Source organism: Pelecanus crispus, chromosome 7, assembly GCF_030463565.1.
Source record: "Pelecanus crispus isolate bPelCri1 chromosome 7, bPelCri1.pri, whole genome shotgun sequence".
NCBI classification, from domain to species: Eukaryota; Metazoa; Chordata; class Aves; order Pelecaniformes; family Pelecanidae; genus Pelecanus; species Pelecanus crispus.
The window spans coordinates 31,841,718-31,859,772 of record NC_134649.1 but is presented as its reverse complement, the minus strand read 5'-3'; the positions used below and the strand labels follow the sequence as shown (position 1 = coordinate 31,859,772).

General features: G+C 46.6%; 2 protein-coding genes across 2 annotated transcripts in view; both read left to right on the top strand.

Moving 5' to 3' along the window:
* Positions 1-697, top strand: part of DOCK3 (dedicator of cytokinesis 3) — a 205,192-nt gene extending 204,495 nt beyond the window's left edge. Inside the window, exon 56 of the mRNA XM_075714594.1 lies at positions 191-697. Coding sequence (XP_075570709.1) covers positions 191-697 — 507 coding nt within the window. The remainder of the gene's footprint in view (positions 1-190) is intronic.
* A 12,341-nt stretch (positions 698-13,038) lies between these two features.
* Positions 13,039-17,896, top strand: MANF (mesencephalic astrocyte derived neurotrophic factor). Its single transcript, XM_075714123.1, has 4 exons — positions 13,039-13,126; positions 15,705-15,832; positions 16,661-16,802; positions 17,712-17,896. Exons 1-4 carry the CDS (start codon positions 13,039-13,041, stop codon positions 17,894-17,896), a joined length of 543 nt encoding a protein of 180 aa, XP_075570238.1.
* The last annotated feature ends 159 nt before the right edge of the window (positions 17,897-18,055 follow it).

The window sequence follows — 18,055 nt, the reverse complement described above, 5'->3', positions numbered from 1 at the left end:
GCCCACAAGAGGTACTTCCATACAAGTCAGGGAAGTGCACATATAAACCAATAGTCATTGACATTTTGAACGCAAGTGGAACTGCACCATTGTTAACATCACTGTCAAAAGCTGAAATGTGGAACACCACACAAAATGCAGTGTTGCCTCCTTTGTCAATTTTAACCTGGTTTTGTTTTTCTCCAAACAGTCCCCTCTTCATCCTATCCCTGCATCACCCACCAGTCCGCAGTCTGGTCTAGATGGAAGTAACTCCACTTTATCCGGCAGTGCCAGCAGTGGCGTCTCGTCCTTGAGCGAGAGTAATTTTGGACATTCTTCTGAACCGCCTCCTCGCACAGACACCATGGATTCTGTCCCCAGCCAGGCCTGGAACACTGATGAAGATCTAGAGACACCCTACCTCCCTGTCAGGTACAGTCTCTCTGAGCCTGATGTCCTAGAGTCGCTCAAATCCCAGCCATGCCGAAGCCACTCTGCTCCATCTGGAGTCATTCCTCAGGACACCATGGACCCTCCTGCTCTACCCCCCAAACCTTACCATTCCCGGCTGCCAAACATAGAGAACGAGGAGGGGATGATAATGGAAGATGATGACAAACACCGCCCATTGCATCGTAAAGTGTCCCAACCAGTGAGTGGTGGAAAGGAAGAACAGGCCAGGGTAGCATGGGAGCATGGCATCAGCGAGCAGTAGGGACAATTCCTGGTAAGCAGCTTGCATCATCATTCCAGGTCTGACTACAAAGGAGAGAGATAAGGACTCGGAGAACAGCAAACCGATTTTCTACTGCCGCAAGTTTATGTCTGGAGCCCACAAAAGCAACTGGGCCAGCATGGGAGGTTGCTGCTTTCCTTTTTAATTTCTTTTTACACCTTTCCGTTACGTTTTTTAACTTTCTGTGCAGTGGACAGTTTATTCCTTCTGCAGTTTCTTAACCACATCAAATGGCAGACAAGCCATAGAGACTTGCAGAAGCTGAAAAATACAATTTTAAGTGGAGGGAGAAAAAAGGGGGGAACATGGCAAGTTGATTTTGAAACTGCTTTCCTCCCAGTTCTGAGACGCACACGAGTAGAAGCAGTTGCACTAGGGACATATTTCTTTGCTGTACAGAAGTGAAAGCGCATTGCGGAAATCAGGGATTCTATGAACTGTCAGGCTGGAAGGTGCATGAGCTGCAGGCAGTGGAAAGATGGCAATTCTAAGAAGAAATTGGCTCTTTTGAGAGCAGGATTGTACATATCTGTGCAGTGATCTCCCTGCATTGGTTCAGAGGTGCTGAGGCAATCTAACCAGTGCTGATGCACTGATTTCCAAGATATCATTTCCAACAAACTCTGCCTCCTTTGTTTTTTATGTACTGTTTGATTTCTTAAATTTTGCTTTCACTGGCTAAACCAACCTGCTTTCTCATTGGAACCATACACTATTCATCTGTGCTACAGGATGAGAGGAGGTTAGTAGCCATTGGAGATGCAACCTAATTGTAGGCCTTTCCCACGCCCAACTTTGGGCGGGCTGTTGACACCAGCATTTCTATTCCAGTTTAAAAAAAAAAAAAAAAACAAACCACAAACAAAAAAAACCCCATGCAACCAAATTGAGTTTCTCATGCCACAGCTGGTTGATGACCCAGCCAGTAAAGAAAAGGTGGCTTAAATGCATCATATCCAACAATCCTTGCCTCAGGGCTGAACATCACAATTCTCACCAACTTCCATCACCCAGGAGCTGAGACTCATTCCCTGTTAACATAATGTCCTCAGTCCCTCCCAAAAACTCACTGCAGCTGGTGTGCAGAAAGAATCTCCATCTCTCACAGTAGACAGAAAACACTAAGATTCAAGAAATGCCCAGTATATAGTGTACACCCTAGAGTCAGGGACCTTAAAGGCAACCTGTAAAGAAGAAATGTTTGTTTCCTCTTTTGCTTCTTTAGAATGTATAAAGAAGCTTTAAGAGCTTCTTCTTCGCTCTTCTGGAAGGTTGATTTCTCTTCCCCTTCAGGCAGCAATACAGCCTTCCCCCCACCCCGGTTTTTTTTATTTATTTATTTACCAGCTCCAGAAAGGGCTGAAGAACATTTTAAAACAAACAAACAAACAAAAACCCAGGAAACAGAACTATGCAGAGGTGAAGACAGTACAACTCTGTGAACACAAAACAGGCCTTTTAATCAGTATTTGCTTAGTTCAGTACATGACAAACCAGGAAAAAATTCTGTGGTTAATAGTCAAGATCTGTTCTTTGAAAAGAACAGTAAGAAATCTTTTATCCGTATTCTCAGTATTTTTCAAGAAACATTCAATCAAGAGAGTTATCAAATATTTAATGTTTTTAGATAAACAATGTTCCTACCCCCTACCATGCCCACATAGATTTTAGCCTTCCCTTATAACCCCTTCCGCCTGCAGATTGCAAAGCACACTCCAGAGGATGGTAACAGACCACCTTCTTTCTTACCACTGAAAAATCTGAAGCACATTCAAATAAAAGACTTACCTCCACCATATGAATTAGTGTCAGAAACAGGAATAGCACTCAACTTTCATATTCAATTCTTGCCCTAACCACTCAGTTTCTCATGCTACAAACAGCATAAAGAAGCAAAAAAGGGTATTATGAGTCTTTTACAGGTCACCTTTAGCACTACCTCTAAATACAGTGACTGGGCAGAGTACATTGCTTCTGAACTCTCCTAGAAATGGTCTGTCTGTACAAAGTCTGGACTCAGTGGTTGTATGAAGGGGATTTTAAGAGGATTTGTTTCTTTTCTTTCTCAAGCTCTAACCCATGCAAAACTACTAAGTTGTGGATTTGTTTCTTAAATGGCCTATTTGGCTGGAACAAAATCTCTCTTGCTTCCTCTATTTTGTTATTAACACAGGCTGCTTGTAATCATTATATCCTTCACAATTAAGACAATGGTAATAAAACCTGGCCTATAGTGGACATTTCATCTCTAGCAGGAAGGAGAGTTTTCCAATACTAGGACAGTACTAACTATTAATGAACCAAGATGGATCTCTGGTGTAGAACACATGTATGAAAACTCAAAATTATGTTTTTGGTAAAGGTAAGTCAAGGTAATTCCTTAGAAATGAGTGAAATATTTTCATATATGCTATTCTCCAATCTGACTGAGATTCTTCAAGTGAAGTTTTTAAGAGAACTAAGTATTCAATTCCATCTCCCCTGCCCCCTTTTTTTTGGCAGGAAGATTAAAAGTGGTAGAAGTAGTGACTTACTGAGCTTCCTTAATGCAAGAAACAGCAGGTCTTGCAAATAAAACTTTGCAAAAACAAGAATGCAACAAACATGGGAGTAAGTCCCAGTCAGCTGGAAGACCTGCCCACTGGAGCTCTAATCAGTCTCTCAAAACGTATCATCCTGCTTTGATTAGAGACACTGTACAACAGCAGTGAGTCCATTTTGGGAGTCTGACGTTACTATGTATTTGTAAAGGCTTGAAGATCAATCAGATGATGTATACAAATACCCAGTTTATGGCAGGTCCACACAGAGAAGAATGGAATAAATTGCTGAATCTACCAAATTTAAGCCTCTCTGGAGTTAAATTTCTGTTACTGTTCTGATATCTACCAAGTATTGTCTCCCTTTTCAGCGCTTGCCTTAAAGGGAGCAGAAGATAGAAAGACTATTAAGATTTTCTGAATGTTGGAACTAATGCTTCTTGGAACTAATACTTCTCTGTAGGGTGGGGTGTCTTATAGCATAGTACAACTCCAACATCAAGCTCAGTCCTGGAGTAGGTGGAAGCAACAGCAGTTGTTGCACTTGCCCAGCAGGATTTGAAGATTCCTTGTATAAACCACAGCAGCAGGATGTTTTAAACAGGACCTTGTCATTCTATACTTAACTCTAATTCAAACTTAATATGTACTTGCCTTCATTGGGTTTTCTTTGCGTAACAAAATAGCATGTGCATTCCTGAGAAAATTGGTGGAATTCTGCTACAAATCTCTCCATCGTCAGTGTACCTGCTGGCCCCATCTGAAACAAAATTGAGAAGGAACTACAGTAGTAGAAGAAAAGCAATTAAAACAATTTCTCTGAATCCTACAGGGTGGGGTTTTTTTCCCAGTGGTTGGGTTGGTTTTATTACTGTGTGCAAGACTAAGATTCTTTTCTGTCTTTTCCTCTGTTTGCTTTTTAGCTTACTTACCCCTTTTTTAGGTAAGGGATATTGCATATTCCTTCTGTGGGAGAATCAGCCAAAACTGGGGAGGCTGGAGAGAGCAAGAGCCTTTGGGAAACAAATTATGTGATATTTAAAATTTCCTCTGATCATGCTTCTTTGTAAATATCCCCATTTGAATGCTGTGTATTTGTACAGGAAATTGAGCAAAAAATGTATAGATTGTGATGTCTGACTGGTATTCTGCCCTGTAAATGTGTTTTTAACCTCTGGCATTCTGTGCTTATTTAAAAAAGGCAAAAACCTCTAATCACTTCTCTTTTGTGTATTCATGTTTAAAATAAAATGAAAACAGCTATCTTATCTATAATGGAAATCAAATTTAAAAGGAAAAAAATAATTTGTACAAGTGTCCTAAAGGTACTTCATTGTATATATTGTGATAGCATGTTTCCAGAACCAACAAATAAGTGGTGTGAATTTTAGATGTAAATATCTGCCGTTTGTTTTGGGTTTCTTTCCCTTACCCATTCACTCGACTGCTGTGATGTGAAATTAAAGATTAATACCTGATATTAAAATGGTACAGCTGTATGTTCATTGCTGTCCTCCAGACAGGGTTATCCTCAGGCTGCTCCAAACATTCACGAGGTACGCAGAAACAGCTATCGCTTCCCACTTTTGTGTGAGTGAGGAAAATGGGGGGCAACCAAAAGGATCTTGTGGCTATTATGTGTGGTGAGGGAACAGCTTCCACATTATTCTCTTAGCTGAGTACACTATTTTATTTAATATCAACTTCTTAAAGCAAGCATCAGGCATATCGACCAGCTAGTCTAATAATTTAGGTAGATTTATATGACACATGCAACAGCAGTCTGAGACACCTGCTTGTCTATCACAAGCTTTAATACACAGTTTTGAAACAATGCTTTCAAAGACTACTGAATTGGTGATTAGTTCCTCCAATATGTACCTCACTGCGTAGATTGCTATTTGATGAGTGATGGCTTATTTCACTTTTTTTATTGTAATAGCATGACATTTTAGCAGTGATTTAAGTTCTCAATTTTAAGGATTTAAATACCAATCATTTTAAAATAACGGATGTGAAAGAACAGTAATTAAGACATGTAGGAACACACAGGATTTGGGAATTAAGAGCTACAGTGACTTCTACATGCGTGTAATCTCCAAAATGTGCATTTTCTTCCATTGCCACTAATAAACCATGTCAAGGTGCAGGAGAAAGAAAAAGTAACCCATTTTTCCCGTCTTGTCTTGAAAAACCAACAAAAAAAATTTGTGAAACTTGTCAAAAAAACCCATTTAGCAGTGAAATATAGTAAGCTGGCTCTGGGGTGTACACAGACTACCAAGCCCCCCTTTTCATTAACTACATACCACATACAAATACTGAGATGAACTGTACAAGGTACTTCAAAGTGCATCTAAAATATCAAAATGTGACTTAGCTAAAGCATTCGCCTGACACCTGAAAAAGATCTGTATAAATCAGACCCTTTGAGACTATTCCTAGCCCAACTTACCAAATCTTAGTTAAGCAAATATTTTTTTTATTCAGCTGAAAAAACATTTATTAACCAAGCATAGGAAATAAAAAGCATATTTGACACAACAAAACATGTTAAGCTCTCAGCTTTAAACAAGAGTTAAAAAAAAATCTTCCAGTTTCTGTTGAAACCAACAGAACAATTTTTCCATGCATGTCAAATACTTTATTTAAGCTAAGGCCACATGAGTCAGATTGAAATCTAAATACCCCATTCAAATACCTCTCCTTATCTAAATAAGACAGCTTCAGCACAGTTTCAATATATGACTTGTGCGACTCAGTATGAATTTCATTATAAAGCTGATAAGAGGAGAAATTAAACCTCTAGAAAGGACTATAACCTAGCCGATAAAGATTCAGCCCTCTACACCTTTGCATAAATATGCCTCTACTTGTAGAGTCTTCTTAACAAACCATGGACAGAGAGAGACAGTGTTCAGAAGGATACACACACGCACTGCATTACAGCCCAATGCCAGGAGGTCCTAGCTACAGGTCTTCTCTTTCCTATTATGAGACAATTCACATACCACTTCTCCCTTTTCACAGGCTTTACTATCAATCCCACATAAATTAAAAACAAATTTGGAATAGTAGTTCTACTACACTTCTGCTTCTATTCAGCATTTGCTCACAGCAGTATTGCATTACATTTTTCCACCAAAATAACCTGGCTTCACCTCCACCCTGACAGCACACATTTCATTGTTCTCAGACTAACACCTGAAGCTGAACCCCTTTCATCCACTCCAGTAGCTCTACACAGACTTGTCTTCTCTGACTGCAGAGCCAGCAAAGGTCCAGCCCACACAGCAGCCTCACCACAAGCACACAGCTTCCGCAATTTACGTAACTTAAACCTCCCAACACCACCACCAGCTGTAATCCCCACAGATCTACCAAGCCCAATTAACTATGCTGCTCACTTTTAATATGCTGCCCTTGCCCCGTTAGCCTGTAGTGATTGGTTGACTAGCCCAGAGAAGAGAAGGCTCCAGGCAGACCTTAGAGCAGCCTTCCAGTACTTAAAGGGGGGCCTACAAAAAAGATGAGGAGGGACTCTTTATCAGGGCATGTAGTAATAGGACAAGGGAGTACTGGTTTTAAACTGAAAGAGGGTAGATTTAGATTAGATATTAGGAAGAAACTCTTTACTGTGAGGGTAGTGAGGCACTGGAACAGGTTGCCCAGAGAAGTTGTGGATGTCCCCTCCCTGGCAGTGTTTAAAGCCAGGTTGGATGGGGCTTTGAGCAACCTCGTCTAGTGGAAGGTGTCCCACGGGGGCTGGAACTAGATGATCTTTAAGGTGCCTTCCAAACCAAACCATTCGATGATTCTATGACCTCTTCTTATCAGACCACTATTAGAGCTGATCATATTCCAACTCCCCTATAAGCCCAACCCTGCTCACATCTTCCCTTTGTACTATTAGCCCACCAAAACCATACACTGCAGGAGCCCCCAGCACAAAACCAAACGTTTATAGCTACAGGGTTCCTCCTCTTTTATTTTTTTTTTTTTTAACCCTTCCCAATTAGAGCATTTTCAGCTATAGAAATTGCCTGGTGAGAAACAACCTCAATCCCAGCTTTGGTGGTTATCAATGGCAAAAACAAGCAAACCATTTAAATGCTGAAATCAATTTCTGATTCTCACTGATGGCTCCCTCTCTCTAACCATCACTCTTTTCCACATGCAAAATTGAAAAGGGATGTTCTATATAGGTATTCTTTAGATTACCCACCTTTCCCTCTGTTGTGGTTTAGCCCCAGCCAGCAACTAAGCACCACGCAGCCGCTCACTCACTCCCCCTACCCCAATGGGATGGGGGAGAGAATCAGAGGAGTAAGAGTGAGGAAAACTCCTGGGTTGAGATAAGAACAGTTTAATAATTGAAAAAAAAAGTAAAATAGTAATGATAACAATAACAATATAATAACGATAATAACAATAATAATATACAAAGCAAGTGATGCACAATGCAATTGCTCACCACCCGCCGACCGATACCCAGACAGTTCCCGAGCAGTGATCGCTGCTCCCTGGCCAACCCCCCCCAGTTTATATTCTGAGCATGACGTCATATGGTATGGAATAGCCCTTTGGCCAGTTTGGATCAACTATTCTGGCTGTGCCCCCTCCCAGTTTCTTGTGTACCTGGCAGAGCATGGAAGCTGAAAAGTCCTTGACTAGTGTAAGCAGTACTTAACAACAACTAAAACATCAGTCTGTTACCAGCATTCTTCTCATCCTAAATACAAAACACAGCACTATGCCAGCTACTAGGAAGAAACTTAACTCTATCCCAGCCAAAACCAGGACAGTACTCACTCACACATGCCCAGATACAATGCAATAATGCCTAACCTTCACTGTAAAACCACCCATGTCCTGGAGAATAGTGTCACACACAACACTAAATTCCTAGCAGACTACCCATCCATAATCATGGCACTCTGCGCTATCATCATAACTAGCTCCGAAAGCGTGCAAAAAACTGACCAGAAGTCACTAGAGGTTTACTCCTCACCCTGCCACATGCTCCAGCTCTAAGTCTGTGATCATTCACTGGCACAGTAACTCTCCTATCTCCCAGCACTTTGCTTCTTCAGTACCATTTGGCTTAGCCAATACTACAACCAAATCCACAGCCAAACACTTCCACAAGCATGGGTAACAAGCACAACCACCCCTATCCCTCACAGCATCCTATTGAATATAGCAACTGTAATGGACATAGCACTAGCAACATCCCCAGAAGAGCTAATACTTTGTTTCATCAGTCTAACAACTGCACAACTTAGAAGGGGACTAGAAACCCTCATCCCTGGCTCCTACACCCTTTGCATCTCCCTAATAACAATGTAAAACTCTACCCACATTTTGCCTATCTCAAATCCTCACCTACAAGATTTCACCTCCCTCCTTGTTCTTGTCAGATTCCTCTTAATTCCAAAGAGGGAATTAATTGATGAATATCCTCCTGCAGCTATAGTTTTAACTCAAACTGTGAAAGTAAAACAGGAGCTAAAGCTTCCCTAACAACTGAGGGACTTCTAAACAATAAAAACAACCAACTTCTGCATCCAAAACTAAATTCTCATCCCAGTCACTTTTATGAGACAAAACACCAGGAACCATGAATCTTGATGCAACTCAAAGTATCCTGAGCATGTCACTGTCGTGGTTTAGCCCCAGCCAGCAACTAAGCACCACGCAGTCGCTTGCTCACTCCCCCTGCCCCGATGGGATGGAGGAGAGAATTGGAGGAGTAGGAGTGAGAAACACTCCTGGGTTGAGATAAGAACAGTTTAATAACTGAAATAAAGTAAAATAGTAATGATAATAGTAACAATATAATAATAATAATATACAAAGCAAGTGATGCGCAATGCAATTGCTCACCACCCACCAACCAATACCCAGACAGCTCCCAGGCAGCGATCACTGCTCCCTGGCCAACGCGCGCCCCCCCCCCCCCCCCCCCAGCTTATACACTGAGCATGACATCATATGGTATGGAATAGCCCTTTGATCAGTTTGGATCAACTATTCTGGCTGTGCCCCCTCCCAGTTTCTTGTTTACCTGGCAAAGCACGGGAAGCTGAGAAGTCCTTGACTAGCACAAGCAGTACTTAGCAACAACTAAAACATCAGTGTGTTATCAGCATTCTTCTCATCCTAAATCCAAAACACAGCACTATGTCTGCTACTAGGAAGAAAATTAACTCTATCCCAGCCAAAACCAGGACAGTAACACAGTCAGTCTTCTGAGTATTACCACTTACTGCTTCTGAGTATTACCACTTACTGCTTATACATATGGAAATTAAGGACTGCATTTAAGAATTAGAAAGAAGAAAAAAAGGTTTTTACTTTTTCAACACCCATCCAACTTAGAGGGGTAACAGTCAGAATGTCCCAACACCACTGAGAACCAGCACAAGCTGTCCAGCACCCAGGTTTCAGACATGACAAATCCCTAACACTCCAGAGGGTCAGTGGCTGGAGGGTGGTAAAATGAACAGAATGCTAGAAACCTCACCATGGATCAAAAAAGAAGCAGAAGGTAAAATGAAGGCAATCCTCCCTAGCTGCTGGAATGCTGGAAAATAAACTATAAATAAAAAGAAGGGAGTAGGGGGGGAGGGATCAGAAGGACTCTTTGTTCTTCCTCAGAGCCATTTGAGGACCCCATATTGAAAGATATAGGGGAGATACGGATTTGATGGGTGGACTGTTCAGTGGATAAGGAATTGGCTGGATGGTCGCATCCAGAGGGTAGCAGTTAACAGCTCGATGTCCACATGGAGACTGGTGACAAGTGGAGTCCCTCAGGGCTCCGTACTGGGACCGCTGCTGTTTAACATCTTCATCAGTGACAGACACTGGGATTGAGTGCACCCTCAGCAAGTTTGCAGATGACACCAAGCTGAGTGGAGTGGTTGACACACCAGGAGGACAAGATGTCATCCAAAGGGACCTGGACAAGCTGGAGAGGTGGGCCTGTGTGAACCTCATGAGGTTCAACAAGGCCAAGTGCAAGGTCCTGCATCTGGGACAGGGCAACCCCTGATATCAATACATATACCAATACAATACCAATCCCAGCTGGGGGATGAAGGGATTGAGAGCAGCCCTGCGGAGAAGGACTTGGGGGTACTGGTAGATGAAGAGCTGGACATGAGCCAACAATGTGCACTCACAGCCCAGAAAGCCAACCATATCCTGGGCTGCATCAAAAGAAGCGTGGCCAGCAGGTCGAGGGAGGTGATTCTGCCCCTCTGCTCTGCTCTGGTGAGACCTCACCTGGAGTACTGCGTCCAGCTCTGGGGCCCTCGGCACAAGAAGGACATGGACCTGTTGGAGGGGGTCCAGAGGAGGGCCACAAAAATGATCCAAAGGCTGGAGCACCTCTCCTGTGAGGACAGGCTGAGAGAGTTGGGGTTGTTCAACCTGAAGAAGAGAAGGCTGCAGAGAGACCTTATTGCAGCCTTTCAGTACTTAAAGAGGGCCTATAGGAAGAATGGGGACAATCCTTTTAGCAAGGCCTGTTGTGACAGGACAAGGAATAATGGATTTAAACTAAAGAAGAATAGATTTAGACTAGACATAAGGAAGAGATTTTTTACAATGAGGGTGGTGAAGCACTGGAACAGGTTGCCCAGAGAGGTAGTGGAAGCCCCATCCCTAGAAACATTCAAGGTCAGGTTGGATGGGGCTCTGAGCAACCTGATCTGGTTAAAGATGCACCTGCTCACTACAGGGGGGTTGGGCTAGATGACCTCTAAAGGTCCCTTCCAACCCAAAGCATTCTATGATTCATTTCCCAATCCAAACCCAAATAAAACCAATCCTATCCTGTCACACACTCTGTTCTATAAAAATGTATAAAATTCTTACTTTCATTGAAGATCTGTTTCATAACTACACTCCTTAGATAGTTAAACTTCCTCCTTATTGTGAAGCTCCTAAATCCTCCTAATTCTGAATTTATGCCCTACTTTCACCTAATTAATAAACCACTTCATCTTGCAGCTCTTTTGGACACTATACTGCTAAGAAACAAGGGCAATCTAAGTAACCACTTCTCTGAACAATTAAGTGACTTTAGTGGGCAATCAACAGAAATTTAGAAAAGCCAATAATCTTCCTAAAGTACATTGATATTGAGTAATTCTGGGAATCATTATGGACCAATTAAAAAAAAAAAGACAATAATATCATTACCAATCTCAATACACATTTTGAGGGATAACAAGATCTAGAAAGAACAAGTAGCTTTTCCCCTATCTGATAAACACCCATGTGATAATACATTGTGATGTATTCACAATGGCATGATACAGTGTTGTAATTACTACTCACCTGCTACGTGACCTTTGCTTGAACCAGGTTGCTCCTCCTCCCCATCCTGCCGGTCTCACCTCATCAGGCTTATAATTTGCAGCTGATGACCTGCAAGAAAATTCAGACTTAGACACTAAAAAATTCCCCAAAGCTCCTATCATGGCTTTGCTAGGGGCAGGCAGAACTAGGCTGCCTCATTAGTCTTCCTGCACTAAGAGACCCCACCAAGCTGATGCACGCTCCCTTGCTGCAGCACAGGGCTAGATGACTTTGCCTCTACCTTCTTTTACTAGAATGATATCCTAGAACACGTACAGTTAAACATATAGCCCTGCAAGACAAGAAACAACCAACAATATGTTTTCCTCCCCCAAACAGCCTCCAACCTCAAAAGGATTGAAGTGATAAGCTCACAGGGTCAGTGTTTGTTCAAGGCAGTTCCCAGCACATCCTGTGAGGGCTTTGGGAACAACAGGTGATAGGCACTGTGCTGGGATAGGCATTAAAAAAAAAAAAAAACCAACAACAAAAACCCCACTTTTTTTCTTGGCTCTACAAAATCCACCAGCAAAAAAGCCAGAAACAAGCCACTCACAAGTTCTTAATTTAACCAGTCAGCTTTCAGCTGTCCCACCTCAAAGAATTCAGGCCTTATAATTCATAGGGTGTACAAGCATAACCAAAAGCCACCTGCGCGCGGCTTTCTCAGTGTTGAAAGCAAGGCTGAAGAGAAGCCTGTCCCTGCCGCACCTGCTCCACCACCCCTCGTAGGAGGCAGGGCCCTCCCAATGGCCGCCCACCCAGGCAGCTCTGCCTCTGCCCTGCCAAGCTCCCTCCCTCGACCTCAAGCCACACACCCTCAGCCCACGGCAACCCAGAAAAACAGAACCCCGACGGCCTGAAGCTCCCATGGCACCAAACCCTGCACTGCTCGCGGGCCTCAGGCAGCCGCCTCAAGCATCTCTTCGGCCTCACCTCAGCGAGCCCTCGCGGCCGCCCTGCCCCAGCCAGCAGACGAAGGCACACCCCGCGCTGCCCGCCTGCTCCCGACGCCCACCCTGAGCCCTTGGGTGCCGCTCAGCCCGGCTTCAAGGAAGGGGCGGACCCATCCACGCAGCCCAGCTGCAGGTGTGAGAATCTGCCCCTTTAGAAGATGGCGCCCGCAGACAACCGTTCGGAAGCGCAGGAGAACGTTTTTCCCTTAACAAAAATGGCGGCTAAGGGAGGCGGGGAAACTCGCCGCGCGCCGGCGTTCCGCCGCCTCCCCCAATCAGCGGCCGCCAACTCTCCCGTGGAGGCCGCAGAACGGCCAATGGGAGGGGGCAGCGTGGAAGCCGGGCGGGGAGAGGGCCAATGGGGCGACAGCGGCGGGGGGGAGCCGGCGCGAGGGCGGCGGTGCCGGTGCCGGTGCGGCGGGTGCAGAGCGCGCGGGCTGCCGAGCGAGGCGGGATGCGGGCGGCCCACGGGCTCTGGGCGGCGCTGGCCCTGCTCCTGCTGCCGGCCGGCAGCCGGGCCCTGCGCGATGGGGAGTGCGAGGGTGAGTGGGGCCGGGCCGGAGGGGGGGGCGGGCCCGGCTGGCGGGCCCGGCGAGGTGAGGCCGCTCCTGCCGCCGCGTCCCGCAGCCCGGCCCGCCCGCTGGTGCGAGGGGCCAGGACGCGGAGCAGCCCCGCGGCGGGCATCGGGGCTGGGCTCCGGTCGCCCCCCGCCCCGCCGACGGAGGGCAGTGACAGCCCTGCGCCGCCGGGGCTGGGGCCGGGCCGGCGGGAGCGGTTCCTCTCGGGGCAGGAAAAGTCTCCGAAGTCCGCCCAAGTGCCGCCGGGCCGGGCCGGGCCGGGCCGGGCGCGCTGCTCGGAGATGGCCGGCCCGCCGGCGCGATACGCAGGCGGCGGCTGAGCGGCTCGGGGAGCTGGCGGCCCGCGGGGGAGCGGCGGCGCGGGGCGGGGCTGCCGGCGGTGCCCCGCTCCCCCGCGCTGGGGCCCGTCCGTCCCGCGGGAGGGGGCGGGACCTCCCTGCCGGAGGCTCCGTAGCCGCGTCGAGAAGTTGCCGGTCTCTCCTCAGCCGGGTTAGCGGTAGCGCGGAGCTCCCGCGGGAAAGGAAGGCACCGACCCCGGGAGACCGGATCGCCTCCTCCTCAGGCTGGGGAGGTCAGCGCCTCGCAGCTCGGCGTGTGCGAGCCGGGGCGCGGGGGAGCGCTCGCCCCGTCTCCTTTCCGAGGCGGGTGACGGTGACTGGAGCACCGAAGCAGGGAGCCGCTGCGAGGCAGCAAACGGGAGGAAGCGAGTGCAGTTACTCACCTGGCCCCCCCCATGCTCATCAGTGTTGGCTTTGCCTCGGTTTTCTCCACTGACTGCTGGGGTATCGGGTGTCCTCTCTTCGGTGCGTACAGCCAGAAGCGGTGTTCAGCTGATCTAAGCCAAACTGGGTTGCTTTGTGTACCACCTAAATACAAAAGCCTCTCGGGTGGAAGCTGTTGAGCTGCACAGCAAACCAAACGGCTCGTGCATGGTGGAACGGAACAGATTCCCCAGGTGAAGCGAGAGAAACTTGAGGTGGGGCTATAGTAACTGCTTGGGAGTTTGTGGTACTAATGCTCACCCCTTCCTCCTTTTTGTAGGGAGAGAAACAGTAAGACAGAAGGAGGGGGAGGGAACATAGTAAATCAAAACTTTCGGCCGCTGTCCCAGCACTAGGTTGGAAACTTGTTTCAACTGTACTGTAGTCATCGGTACCACTGCCTGCAGCATCTTTATTCTTTCCAAAGGTTTTCACTTCCAAACAGCGCACAGTGGACATCAGTGTGTGTCTGTGACTGGGGACAAACTGATGTGAGGTAAATGATGGTGTTGTATGCATACAAAAAAATGCTTTCCTAAATGGCCCAGCTTATAATTACATCTAGTTTTAATATAACGAGAGTAAGTTTCTACTTGGCTTTGTAATGGTCACACTCGATTTCCAGTATTTGCCCGTTTCCTGTGCCGTGGCTTGTGTTCAGAGTTGAATACAAGTTGCTAATGACAATAATATTTGCCAATCCCTTCCCGTTGGGGTAAACAAATCACATAAAAGACATACCTTGTACCTTTCCTCCAGAGGCAGGCCAGTGCCTGGCACTGGTCTCGCACCTGGAAGTCACGAAAACCCACAGGTCCTGCTGCAGGGATTGGTGGGGCCACAGAGCTCTTGGTCCAGGCGGTGCTGATGTTCACAGGCGAGTTGTGTGAGCAGCAGAATGAGCGAAATCTGACACTGTGCAAACTCGCAGTGTCTCTCTCAGTCGCCCTGTCGCACAGATCCCGCGTGCTGTGGTACCCATAGCTGTCCGCCCTCCTCCCCAGCAACACGTGGGTGTGCTGTGCTTAGTCTGGAGCGTGTGCGGAGTGACTGCTGCCAAAGGGAAAGTGTAATGACTAAGTTGTACCTGCCCTCCCCACAGGCAGGAGCTTGGATCTGTCCTCTCAACTGCTGGTGCACTGGTGGGAGTTTCATTATCTTTAAGACTCCTCTTTCAATCTGAAACCGATTCAGAAGCTTGTGGGAATGAAGAGAGGAGAAACACACCAAGTGGACATAGCGTGTGATCACATAATTTCTTTTTCTCTTGGAAATAACTTACTTAAGAACTGAACCAACTTGATAATCAGTGATACCATATTACTAAAACCAGCACACATGGAGTCTGTAACGGGATTATGTAGAAAGAGTTGGTTTGCAATCAGAACTGGTTTTGAAGCCTATGGTCTGACAAGTTGCTTCCCAACGCAGCAAGAATAACACAGAAAATTAAGTTTACATTTTTGCATGGGCACTGTTTTGTGTTGTATCCCTCAGCTGAATCCTGCTGCTCACTCAGGACAGTGTACAGAAGCCACTGGACACTTCCATGGATCTGGTTTCTCAGATTGACAAAAATCCACCAAAAATACCGGGGCGTATTGCTGATTCACATATGCTCTGAAAGACTTACTGAAATATGTGTGAAGTCACTGACTGCTAATGCAGCTTCTAGAAGTTCTGTTCTCCAAGCCCCTTATTCTGTCTCCCTACAAGTGCCCCCTAAGAGGTGCCACAAGATTACTGCAGTGGCAGGTAACTCCATCCATCTTCCCTTCCAGTGTGTGTTACGTTCCTGGGAAGGTTCTACCAGAGTCTAAAGGACAACGATGTTGAGTTCACACCTGCCAGTATTGAAAAGGAGCTCTTGAAATCCTGCAAAGAAGCAAAAGGCAAAGAGAACCGCCTGGTAAGTAGTAGTAGTCAATGAGGGGAGTAAGATGTAGAATACTTGGCAAATGAGGGGAAACTGGTGCTTCTGAGTTTGTATGATACGGCTTCCCAGGGGCTGTTCTTCCTAGCTCTGCGGCCACAATTGGTCCTGTATTCTTTATAAGAGAAGCCTTAAGGAGTTCGACCTCTTCACCTTAAAAAAGAAAAAAAAAAAAAGAAAGAAAAAACCCCCCAATTTGTCAACAGATGTCTTACTGGCTGACCTTGTTTCTCCCTGTTACTGAAGCACTGTGGATTGCAAAGCTTTTATTTGCTGTAGGACTTCCTTGTCCCTTAAACTGTGTTTGGGGTGCTACATAAGCTGTTAAAATACTTGCACTCTTCGGCTGATTAGCTGAAAACTAAATAAAGGAAAACCAAATTGCCCTAACTAAAACCAGAAGGCAATCTGCAAATGAAAAGCCCCAAGGAAAAGGCCCTGAACTCTCCTAAGAAGAAAATTGCAGAGAGACACCATCAGAAATGCAGAGGGGGGACACACTTCAGAAAGTCCTTCTCCTTGAATGAAGAAGACTTTATTCTTAATCCAATTCAATTTTTTAAAAAGTTGAGAAACAAGACAACCAGCCTCAAGAACTTTAAAAGCAGTGCGATGGGAAACGTCTGCTCAGTACCCTGGGCTCCAAGTTAGGCTTCCTTTTGCCTGTATGTAGTGGTACTTGGAAAGGTTCTGTAACAGTACACATCTAGCTGCAAACCAAGTGAGGAGGGAAGATGGATAGGAAATTCTCCTTTTAGAAGCATTTTTCCATGCATCCCCATCTCATTCTTTTCTTCCCTCTAGTGCTATTATGTTGGGGCCACAAGTGATGCAGCCACTAAAATAATTAACGAGGTATCAAAGCCCATGAGTCATCACATCCCCGTGGAAAAGATCTGTGAGAAACTAAAGAAGAAAGACAGTCAGATCTGTGAACTAAAATACGGTGAGTTGCCAGCATAAGGGGAAATGCCCATGCTTTTCTGGGGTACGGATCATTTGGGGTAAAACAGCATGCTAAAACTACTCAGTCCTAAGTTCTGTAGCAAGATCGCTAGCCTAATTAGGGTGCACAACCTGGGCTGCTCTCTGTGAACATCCTAGAGAGTTTTAGGGAGATGCTCAGGTAAGATTATTGGCTACTGACCCTTTTTAGCTCCTGCAGAGCCACTGATCTGTCTTGAAATAAGTAACTCCCAGGCGTATCAGCACTCTGTTTCTTACCACCTTCCTTGAACTCTCGCGTTCCTAGATGACGTACTCTTCCTGAAAAGATTAATATGAAGAACAGTCTTGGAAATGCCTCCTCTTGACTGCTTTCCTCTCTCTCTGCCCTTACATTCCCCGGAGACACCCCTTGGATTGTGGGTCTTTATACTTCTCATTTCTCGTATTAATGTCCTGTTGCTTCCTAAAAAGCTTTTCTGTTGTTGTCACTTGCCTATCTTTCCTCTGAAATCAGTCTGCTACCTTTTATTTATCCCGTGGAAGAGAGAATTAAAGTATTTCTGCTCATATAATAAAGGGGCTTTCAGGGCCATTGTGGAACTCCTAAGCTGCAACCAAACTTTCTGGCTTCTAATGACTTTTAGTGTTAAAAACCTTATCTGCTGTCAAAAGCCTAACTTAGACGTTCCTTCCACCCCCGGGGAGCCCGGCGCCTCTCTCCCTCTTGCGTTTTGGCTTCCTCGCCTCCCGTACCGGCCTCCGCAGCAGCCGCCGTCGCACCCCTCGCCGCCGGGCTCCTTCTCCTCGCCGTCTCCGCACACAAACGCAGCGGCCCCCCCGGGCGGAGGCGGCGGCCGCGGCCGGCCCCCCCCCCGCCCCGCTGAGCGCGGCTCTGCTCTCCCCGCAGACAAGCAGATCGACCTGAGCACCGCCGACCTGCGCAAGCTGCGCGTCAGGGAGCTGCGGCGGATCCTGGACGACTGGGGCGAGGCGTGCAAGGGCTGCGCCGAGAAGTCCGACTTCATCCGCCGGATCCACGAACTGATGCCCAAGTACGCGCCGCGGGCCGCCGGCGCCCGCGCGGACCTCTGAGGGGCGGCGGCCGGGGCGGGCCCGGCGCTGAGGCGGCCGAGGCGCGCGCCCCCGGCGGCGGTAGCTGAGGCGGCGCGCGCTGTACGGGACGTTCATTAAAATACAACGGTCTCTACCGGGCGGACACGTGCCGTGTGACGTGCTTGCGGGGCGCACCCA

Excerpts from the sequence above, each read along its gene's own strand:
- MANF (XM_075714123.1), top strand. The coding sequence starts at position 13,039 with ATGCGGGCGGCCCACGGGCTCTGGGCGGCGCTGGCCCTGCTCCTGCTG. Across the intron at positions 13,127-15,704 it reads GCGCGATGGGGAGTGCGAGG|TGTGTGTTACGTTCCTGGGA; the intron begins GTGAGTGGGGCC and ends CTTCCCTTCCAG. Across the intron at positions 16,803-17,711 it reads GATCTGTGAACTAAAATACG|ACAAGCAGATCGACCTGAGC; the intron begins GTGAGTTGCCAG and ends CTCTCCCCGCAG.